The 10,718-nt window shown below is 52.7% G+C and overlaps 1 protein-coding gene across 2 annotated transcripts; it reads right to left on the bottom strand.

Moving 5' to 3' along the window:
• Positions 1–768: 768 nt before the first annotated feature.
• Positions 769–9,726, bottom strand: FAM219B (family with sequence similarity 219 member B). Of its 2 annotated transcripts, none has more exons than XM_068958993.1 (6): positions 9,673–9,726; positions 8,981–9,083; positions 7,071–7,161; positions 5,819–5,896; positions 5,160–5,208; positions 769–4,116 (listed from the first exon to the last, which is right to left on the bottom strand). In XM_068958993.1, exons 1-6 carry the CDS (start codon positions 9,718–9,720, stop codon positions 3,958–3,960), a joined length of 528 nt encoding a protein of 175 aa, XP_068815094.1. In that variant the 5' UTR covers positions 9,721–9,726; the 3' UTR covers positions 769–3,957. The 2 variants fall into 2 exon arrangements, with proteins under 2 accessions (XP_068815094.1, XP_068815095.1); XM_068958994.1 differs by having other exon boundaries at positions 769–4,113.
• Positions 9,727–10,718: the final 992 nt, after the last annotated feature.

The following is a 10,718-nucleotide window of genomic DNA, read 5'->3' as shown; positions in this document are numbered from 1 at the left end:
TGAAGCAGGAGCAGAGCGCTGCTGTCCTTGCTCTTCAGCCTGCACTGCACCCTCTCCAGTGAGGACTGACCTGTGTTCCTCACCCTGCCTTGGGCTGGAGGGCAGGGAGCCCTGGCTCAGGCTCCCTCCAGCCCAGCAAGGCCACGGGTGCAGGGTTGCGCAAGGTCATTTGGCTCTGCGAACGCGGTTCTTGGACAGGAAGAGGAGGCTGTGGGCAGTGGCAGCCGGTGCCTGCCTTCCCCTGCCTCAGGCTGGCACCCTGAGAGGGAAGCAGGCAGGGCTGAAGGTGGAAGTGACCTTTCCTATTCAGCCTAGCCCTCGGCTATGGGTGCTGCCCACCCTGCTTCACCCTCAGCAGTGCTATAAATTGCACAGCCAGGGGCAAGGTGTGCCACGACAGCTTTGCACTGTAACAGGACACCAAAGCAACAAGAGCCAGGCAGTTGTAAAAAGGAAAACTGGGTTGCTCCTGAGAACACACAGAGCGCTGAGTGCTCTCCTCCCTGCTCCAAAAACCTCCCCTCTGCCCGCAGGTCTCCCACCCTGGCTGCTTGAGGGACCGAGTAAGCAATGGGAGAAAGGAGCTGGGGAAAGAGCCAGCCCAAGTCCTGGGCTGCTGGGTCACAGCTCAGACTTCGCCCTCCCCACTCAGCAGGGGCCAGAGCAGCTCAAAGCAGCTGCAGGTTTAAGTGAACCAGTTCTTTAACTGCCAGCCAGGACCCTTTCATTTATGCAGCTCCTGGCCAGAGTAATAACACATGCTTTGAGTAACACAATCCAGTTTATTAAGTGCTTCCTTCAGCAAGGAACATACAAAAAACAGTTCAGTTCTCTAGACATCAAGTATTTAAACAAGGTTTCTTTATAAGAAGCTGATTGTCCTCTATATAGTACAGCTGGACCATGATTTAAGGCAGCTTTTAAAACTCATATGAGATAGATTCCACCTGCCCCAAAATCACACACAAAATGACTGACCTGTGCACAGCTGACACTGAGAGGGTCTGTGCTGCACTGGAGCCACAACTCCCTCCTACTGCCTTGGGAGCTCACTAGCACTAAAGCAGGTTTGGAAAGAACTGGAACAAGCTATGAGCTAAAACCAGACTGACCAGGAAGTCGACTTCCCCTGCCATGGAAAGCTGAAATTAAGGTCCTGAGGTTTAGCAGGTGAGCACAGTGCTTTTCAACTCCCTGTTTCAATAAAGCAAAGGCAAGTCAGAGGTTAAATATGAAAAAGGAGTCAGCCCCCAAAACACACATCCTACTCACAAGCTGCATGGCCCTGTAACACCAACTCCTCTGCGCCAAGAAGAAAACATTCCTTGTAAGCCCTTCCCTTGTGCCAAATTAGCGTGCTGACCACAACATGCTTCTGCTTGCTACATACTACAGTAAGGCAGCAGGTTTCTACGTGGTGGCAAACGCAAATCTGCTATAGTCCAAGCACTTTGTGCAATGCTGCTTTTTTCTGCCTCTGAGCGCAGCATGCAGCCCTTGAAGAGGGCTGCCCTGTAAGGAAGGGAATGTAAAGAGAAGGTCGAGCTTGGCTGCGCTGCTCTGGGGCTGCAGCTGGGAAGGGGCCCAAGGGGAAAAAATATAAATCACTTCATAAATACAGTACATGGACTTCATCAGCCAAGGACAGAACCATCAGCAGCAGATGGTACCACGTGCCAGGCAGGCCGTCAGCAGCACAACACGCTGCTCTCAAGCCCCCCACTTAAGCCAGGACGCAGCAGTCGCCGCCACTGTAGCGTTACTGCAACTCCACACGCTGTCCCCACTTCGAATCCTCACACCTGCCATCCTCAGATCCACAACTCCGAACAGCAGTGATACAGACAGACAAGTGTTCCCTGTGATGGACACCACCCTGTGGACACAAAGACCTGGGGGCTACAGCCTGTAGCCGCTAACAAAAGAAAAGACAGACAGATCTGCAGAGATATTGCACAGCTTCATCCTTTTCTGTGACTATCTAATAAGAAAGAAAAAAAAACATATATTCCAGTGCAAAGCAGGAAGACCTTGGTATCAGCCCTGGTCACGCTCCTCCACAACACAGACCCACTATAAAGAACAACTCCTCATGTCCGAGGGACAACCAGGCCAAGCAGAGCCTGTTCAGCCTGCACAAGCAACAGCTATGTTCAGCCTGGCAGGACAGGGAAACAAGCAGCACAAACACGTGGCAGAAACTGCACAGACACTGAGTGCTGAAGGACATTACTCTGAAGCTGAGTTGTTTCAAATTTGACTTTTTACGGACAGATGAAGGAGGATCACAGCAAGCTATGTCCTCATAAGGGTCAGCAATTTGTGGCTTGGGAGCACTCTGGATGCTCCGGCATGGTGAGTGATCCAGGACAGCATCAGTAGCAACTCACTGGTGCTCCTACCAAAGAGCAGGACGGACTCACTCCCAGAGGTGCATCTGTTGTGCTGATCTGACAGCAACAATATGACTGAGCAGACAATAAATAAATGTCCCAAATAAGAGTTTTGGGAAAACTCAACAGACTGAAGTTTCATCTCTGTTCTAGAGTCTGCCTTTCCATGGTCACAAGTGGCCCTGGACTCCCTCAAACTCCTGAGTAAGTAGAGAGGAATGATGGCTTTGGAGAGCACAGAGATCCCAGAGGAGTTACTCCAATACCAGTGGTCCAGTCAGGTTGCCATGAATCAGCCATGTAACTGGTCTCTCCAAGATGCGGAAAGCAGGGAGGCTCTCAGCAGACAATGCAGTAACTTCTAGTGCATGTATCAGACACAATTGCTTAAAGCTCTGGAGCCTGCCATGTGGTTTCCTCCTATCTTATCTTCTTAGCATCCACCACTGCACTGTCCTCCCTCAATGGACAGCAGCAATCTTTGGTTCAGATCAGCACGTCCAGGCTTTGGGAGAAGGAAACCCAGCAGCAATTGCAAGCAGCATTAGACACATTAATTAGGCAGCTCTCCTCCAGCAGCGCTTCCCCAGCACTCTGCTAGCCTACGCTGACCTCTGTGGTTCGGCCTCACCCAGCCAGGGGGAGAGGTAACTGTGCTGAGGATAAAATAAATAAATAGAAAAGGTTCCTTCGGTCCCCTCCACAGGGAAGGAAAAGGCTAGGGCCTGGCCACAGCAGAGTTCCTTAACCCTCTGTCTTCACAGCTGACGGGTGGGCTGGCAGGTCCCGCACAACAGCAGTTCAACCCCACCATGAACACAACTTCCGAATGACGGAGGTCCAGGGTAGGACAACTACTGCTTGTAGTCAAGACCCCCACTAAAAATGAACTCCAGAAAGACAAAGCAGGGGAGCTCCTGAAGGGCTAAAGCAGCGCACACAGGCAAATCGAGCCAGGGCAGTCAGCTCGCAAACAGCTTATTCCAGCACAGAATTTCACTCCTCCTTCACTCATCTGCTAGGCCCTGGGGTCCTGCTGGGAACAGGCCTCTGAGGAGACACGTGAGCCCCTCACTGCAGCACCCTCAGACTGTGGTTCAGGGCAAATGCTGGATCCTAATCCTCAGGCACAGCAGGCTGAAGGAAATCAGAGCTGGCCAGGCAACCCAGCATGTTTGCTGCTGCTGTCCGCATTCCTGCCCCTCATCAGTGTGAGCTCCACGCTCTTTCCCTTTACACCCCTTGAGGAGGGTACCTGGCTTCTGCCTCTTTTCTCCCCACCTCAGCTAGCAAAGAGCTTCTCATGCCTGGCAAAGTGACAAGTCCCATCCAGGCAGGCTAAATGTCGCTGTGCAATCTCTTTTATATTGCTATGTGTAACAAAAAGTAGTGTTGGGTTGGTCAGCTGCTGCTGCTCACCAAGAGCAGCAGCACAGCAGTGTAGCAGCATTCAGTTTTTGAGTCACTGTCCCAGTGCGGGACATTGACACCCACAAACATCCCAAGGGACAAACAAGAAAGTGCTGGCTCATGACCTGTTCTGGGCAACCCAGCCGAGCAGCCCCTACTGGATCACGCAGGAGAGAGAGTCGCCGAAACAACACAGGCAAGAAGAGGAGGCAACAGGTTTAGGGGGGATGAGATCCAGGTCTTCATCATCCGGGACCTCATCTAGATGGTACCCATCCTGCAGCAGCTGCCGGCTCAGATCCTGGTTCACCTGCTGGGTGGAGGCAGAGGAGACAGAGCTGTTGAAACGTGTCGGCACAGCAGGAAAACTCGAGCTGAAGCACTGGCCGGCACAGTGGAAACGTTCCCTGTGCTACCTGATGCCTGATCAATGCTCCAGACCCAGCGCCTGTCAGTCAGTGTTACTTGCATTCTCGTTAACGCGACTGGCAGGACGCAGACATCTGCGTGTGACAGCTCAGAGGTGAACAGAGGAAGAGGATTGAAGCACCAGTTGCCAGAGAGTGACTGAACAGAGCCAGAGCCCAGCAGATTTTAGGTTAGTCTATGTGACCTCAAAAACTAGCTGGATTATTACAGCGATTAGAAGCAGGGTTGTAGCCTCCAGAAGTTTGCAAACCTCTAACTGAAAGCAAAACAATAGTTAAAATTCAAGTGCCAAGGCTAGCCCCACGCACTCCCACAAAAGGTAGGACTGCAAACCAAAAGAGCATCGAGGTCTCCCTTCAGGGCTGCTACCAGCAGCTTCACACAGGGAAAAACACCACAGCCAGAGAAGACAAGCAAAAGATCAAAGATCTCTAGCTCCTGGGCTGCAGCACCCTGCACACAGCAGGACTGCAGCTGCAACTCCTTCCTCGCAAACCGAGCTCATCAGCTGCAGCGCTTTGGGGTCTGGAAGGACACGACGCTTTAGGCACAAAGGATGAAGCATTAATATACGACTGGCACCAGCAGAAGGGAGCTTTACGCATCTCTTTTTGCAGTCTGAATATCAAGCAGCAAAGGCACATGTTTGCAAAGCAGACTAATGAGCTTCAGTTAACCCTCCAGGCTGAAAGGGACACACACAGCAAGAGCGGGTTTGGCAAGGCAACAGCCCCTTCCTCTTACTGTTAGGGCTGTGCCTGAACAGAGCAGTGACAATTCTGAGTTCACCATTGACACTGCCCTTCAGTACCCAAAAGAGAGGGGTACGCTTAATTCCACTCTCTGTGCGGAGCTCAGATGTGTAACTGGGGCAAGGAAGCCTATAGGAACCCTACAGTCAGACAGGAGCGAAACACCTCCACTTGCCTCAGCGGAAGAGTAGCCAGAGGAACATCTTGATTCCAGCTCCCCGTCACTAAGAGAAGAAGGCAACAGTCAGAGTGAGCCGGAAGTGTGGAGCACATAACTCTCTGCTGCACCAGCTCTGAAAGCACAGGGCTACATATCGACTTGGCAGGGAAGCTGTGGCTTTACTTGAATGACCAGACAAGGGAATCTCCAAACCAAGGGAGCTGACAGCATAATCCCAAGGGTTTCAGGGGCAGAGTCATTTGTTAAATTTGGGACAACAGAACTGTTTCACTGCTCATAGGTGTCCAATCTAATCAGTGATGCATCTTTAGACTCCTTGCTCCAGAAGTGACAAGGCAAATCAATCACACAAAAGGTGAGGAATTTTTTTTTCTTATCTGTAGGTTTACAGATAGCAGTAAGCAGACTGCTTTTCATGACACATCAGCTCCTTTGACTTGGCAGAGCCTACTCAGCTCCCTCAGTCCCTCTCCCTTCAGCAAATCCCAGCACAGAGAAAGGCCGCTACATTTTTCAAGTCCATTAATCTCTTCCACGCTGAGGACAGCAGCAGCACACAGCAGGCTCACATTCAACACACAGTACGCAATCAGCATCCTGTAAAAACAACTACCCCAAAGCACAAGTGTGGGATATACATGCAGAGCTCTCACCTGTCTGAATCGAGGGATACCAGCTGTTCGTCTGCTGTCTGGCTGAGAGCTGTGTAGCCCTTGTTAAATTTCACTGACCTGCGAAAAGCAGACAAATGAGCCTGCAACAGTCACTTTGCTGTGGAAATGTAGTCACAGATCTGACGGACTGAGGAGCGAGAGCAGAAAACCCTGTGCTGGATGCCAGGCACATCCTCTCCCATGTAACTGCTAAGCTATGCCTCCCTCATCAGACACCATGCAGGGACACCACTGGCTGAGAATAAACTCTATCTCTAAGCTCTCTGCTTAAGCTATCTGCTCAAATCCTTAACACCAGACCACATCCAAGACAAAGAGAAGAAATATAGAGCCTGGTAGAACAATTTCCAACTTCTGCATGTGGACTGATGACTGTGGTGCAGCCTTTCTCAGCCTTCTCTGCCCTGCAACTCCCTTATTCCAAATCAGGTTTTCACAGCCTGATGTTTACCGCAGCAAAAAGCACTCTTAGCGAGCGGGAACGAGTTTGTGGACTAAAAGGTTACCACCCATCAGCTACACCGTCATAACCAAGCCCACAGGCAGCCCTAGCCTGCCCCAAGCAAGACATATTTTCCTGGCTTCCCCATCTCCCCTGAGACTCAGCCCACCCGACAGTCAAGGCCAGCTATGAAAACACAGTCATTCCTGGCTCCTAGACTGTCACTCGCTGACCCACCGTAACTAGCAGCTTGTCGGTCAGGTGCTCACACCCTTGGCCTATACCATTTATGTACATTATGAAAGCTGAAGAGAGGACTCAGTCAAAGGGGAGAGTGCAGGGAGGATGGGGAGCGATACAAAATTCTCTGCTTTCTCCGCCTCGCAACAGCCCAATCAAGGGACATTTCTGAAGCATCTTCTGTTATCCCAGAGAGGAAGCAGCCAAGGCAGCACCAACACGCTCAGTCCCGATCTGGAGGGACTGCCTCTAGCAAGAGGCAGTTCAGCCCCCAGCCCAAGGCTGCCAGCACACGAGTGCAATTCTAGCTTGAAAAGTGCTATATTTTATTGTACCAGACAAACTGGGAACGGGGAGAAGACACCAGCATCTCAGATGGGCTGCTGCTGACTGGCCTCCAGGGCTTTCTCTTACTGTATACCTGGGCCAGATTAGAACCAGCTGCCTGGAGATGGTCCTGCGCGCCGTTCTTAACCCTACAAATTGCCCAGTCTCACAAACGCATGTAAAAATACATCTCGGTACAAGTAAGAGCAAACGGGATCAGACCTTTTAGCTGCTGGCTTTGGTTGATGTGGAGCGGTTCCCCCCAGCAGGCCTTGTCTTCGCAGCACCGCCTTCGCCAGCTCTCGCTGCCGGTCTGAAAACCAAAAAAGGGGTCAGAGCTGCAGGCATCCAACGGTCCCGTGGTCCTTTGTGGGCCAGTGCAGGGCATGCTTCAGGAGAGCACAGCTGCCTTGCAGTGCCCTTCACAGGCAACTCAAACTTCAGTTCCACGGCGTCTATTCTTATCACTTTGACAAGCTGAAAGAAGCAGTTGATCCTGCTGCCCATATGTGCAGACTGCACACAGCAGGGCTGGTGTGAGCTTAATGTAAAGGCGCTCTAACTCCAGCCTAACTCCCTCTGTTCCAGCACCAAACACCAACCGGAAAAAAAAAAATTACAAAAGCATCTAATGTCAGCAACAGAAGTAATATTAGCTACCATGAAAATTTATGCCACCCTCAAACACTTCCTAGTACAAAAGCTATCCTCTTTTATACCAAGCCTGAGAGAATTTCAGACTGGGAGAGGTCAGTTCTGCCAGCATCAGCCTTCTGGGGATGTTCCCCAGCACCAGCCCAAACGGTGGTGTTGGCAAAGCACCCGCCGTCCGGTCAGCACCAGGCACCTCACTGGGGCAGGACGGACAGCCCACGGCCCACAACCTGAACTCTGTAACGCTGGGGATATCAGAAACAGTAGCGTGAACCAAAGCTGGGAACAAGCAGAGAGCAGGTGTGGACTCTATCACACACTCCCGTGACTCCGCCTGCCCAGGGGGAAGCACTCCAGCTCGGGGCCATCTGTCCCAGGGCCTCTCAGCCACTGCTCCGCGCAAGAGCAGAAAGTCACCTGCAGAACAAAGCCAGTAAAATCCTACGTACATCCACGCTTCCGAGCGGCTGGCGGGCAGGTGGCAATGCCTGCCACGGGACATAGTCCAGGGCTGGCTCCCAGCTGCTGCGAGTGCCCAGTTTAAGTGTTTGCAGCATTAACAGCCCGCACGGTTCTGTGAAGCAAGGCAATTGCATTTACCAGGAGCTAAACTCTTCACCATCCAGACTCTCAACAGCCAAGCATGAAGGGACAGAGAACAGTCAGTGGATTTGGTTTCCTTTCCCCTCAGGAGGCCAGCCAACACTCTGGTTGAAAGGCCGGTCTGAGCGACCAAAAGCAGGCCTAAGTTTAGCAGCGCTTGATTTACAAAGTATGTGGGCTCTTGAGGAGACCAGTGTTATAGTCACCTAGCTACGGGGGCAGGAGGAAAAGGTGTCTGATGGGCATCGCCATTCAGAGCCCTCCAATTTGCAAACTGTCACAGACAAAGAGTGAGCCGCTAGACAAGAGCGCAGAAACTACCACTGGATTTTCAAGATGCTTCTTCTCTGTTAAGCCCAGGATAAGGCACCTCACGCTCTGAAACCTTCTCAAGCCGTATGGGGAGCCTCAGGCTAGTCCACCGGTAAAATAACCACCCCTTCCCCGGTAACTTAACAGCACCATTACGGGGCGAGAATTAGCTGTAGACCAGCGGGGCTAACTAGCCAGGCCCACCAAAAGAATGGGTGGAAGCTGCATTTTAAATGCAGAAATTCTAATCCAGTCAAAGCTGTTTTTTCCACCTAAAGAAAAGTAGTAGTTTGTAGCATCGGACCAAAAGAGACTTTCCTTAGCTGGCACATGCAATTGCTAAACGGTGCAATTTCAACTGCTCTTTTCTCCACAAGACAAGCTCTGCAAAGGGCAGGGATTACCATCCAGTGCTTCCACTTAAAAACATAGCTGAAGCCATTACTGAGCTGGAATAAAGCACCCGACAGAGGTCTGGGGGCTGAGGTTTCTGCCCACAGAAGAGGCAAGGGGCAGGCATCACTAGCTTCTGCTCTGCTTCGGGAAAGCGCGGTGACACTTACGCAGTTTGGCGTGAACGGAGGGCGGCTTGCTCATGAGGTACGGTCCCCTCTTCTCCACCGCGCCTGCCTGCCGGCTCATCCTCTGGCTCTCTGCTCGAATCGGCTGAAAAGGAAAAGAATAAGGAATAAGAAGGAATAAGCAGATCTATTCGCAGATGCAGGGATTACTCGGGCAAACCGGTGCTAAGCTAAAGGGGCGCACGGTGGCCGGCAACTCCTTCGCAAGCTGCCTCCAGGGATAAAAACACACGGGAAGACGGGACAGAAGAGACTTAAAAAAAAAATAAATACCACCCATATTGTGGTTTAACTCGCAGGTTTTGAGCCTTTCAAGCTTCTCCCCGTGCAGTAAGGCTTCCACGTAAAAACACACGGTTAAAACGAAAGCGGAGTCCAACAATCACGTTTCAAAGCCCGGGTTTGGGGGGAAAAGCCGCCTTCTTCCCCCCCCCCCCCCCGGTTAAAGGGTTTATCAGCGAGAGGACACGGCCCTGCGAGCGCCAGAAACCTCCACAGGAGCAGCGACCCACCGCGCAAAGCCCGAAAACCACGCAGGCAAAGCTCCCCGCCGCCCCCCGGCCGCCCCCACGCGTGTCCCGGCCCCCCGCCCCCGGCCGCCCCCACGCGTGTCCCGGCCCCCCGCCCCCCCGGCCGCCCCCACGCGTGTCCCGGCCCCCCCGGCCGCCCCTCACCGCCTCGGCCCGCGGCCCGCCCGGCCGCCCGCCGCCGCCCGTCGCCATGGCCGCCCCGCCGCCGGCCCCGCCCCGCCGGACAGCCAATCAGAGCACCGAGGGGGCGGGGCGGCCGCGCCCCGCCGCGCATGCGCCGTTGCCCGCCGGGCTGCCTGCAGCCCCTTCTTTTTATTTCCGAGGCTGGTGAGATTTTTTGCAAGCTCTTGGTTCTCCCGTTCTCCAAAGCCCTGCGTGCAACCAGGACCTGCGCGCTTCGTCATGTCTGAAAAGCGAATCTTTACCTTTTGCCTCCCGAAGGTGGAGCTAAAAGCTCAGGCAAGGCCCAGGGGGAGCCACGGGCTCTGCAACCTCTAGAAGCAGCAAAGCACAGGAAGCAAGTAATGCTTCATAAGCCTTCTTCCTCCCTGCCCTAGGTGCTGGAGCACGTTTTCAGGAAGGTATTTCAACCTAGTAAGCACTATGCTAGAGGCATAGTGATGTTTCTAGACCACTGGGTTTGCTAGAGCACCCACACAGCAGCAAATCTGGAGCTAACACTGCTTGCATGATCACATCTGGACACTCACCACTTCAAAACAGCAACAGCCAGCAGTGCACAGCTGACAGAAGTCATGACAAGTAACTGCTTCCTCTCTGGCTAGCAAAGAATGAAAGACCATTAGTATCCCTTTCCCCTTCTGTCCTGACAGCAGGGCAGGGCTCACTGCACTAATGCACAGGCAAGATGAAGAGGATCTCCAGTTGCATTTAGCAGTTGTGACTGCACAGCCCCGCTGCTCCACCTCTCGGCCGTGGCAGAGCTCGGGCAGCGCTCAGACCGGGGAAGCGCGGTGGAGTCCAGCCTCCGAGCTGCCACAACACAGCAGGCTTGCTCCAAACATGCCTCCGTTTTGAAAGGAAGCCCTTGGTAGTTCAGGTATCTACTCCAGTGGCTTTTAGAGCTTTGTGAAGTATCTAGTTATGAGAACAACAGCTTTCAAGCGGGCAGAAGAGAAGGACACACTATCTCAGTGTTTGGGGAAAAATCTTTTCAATTGGAATGATAA

The sequence above is a fragment of the Struthio camelus genome, chromosome 12 (genome assembly GCF_040807025.1).
Source record: "Struthio camelus isolate bStrCam1 chromosome 12, bStrCam1.hap1, whole genome shotgun sequence".
NCBI lineage: Eukaryota > Metazoa > Chordata > Aves > Struthioniformes > Struthionidae > Struthio > Struthio camelus.
Note: the sequence above shows the minus strand (reverse complement) of the source record. Positions and strands in the feature narration are given on the sequence as shown.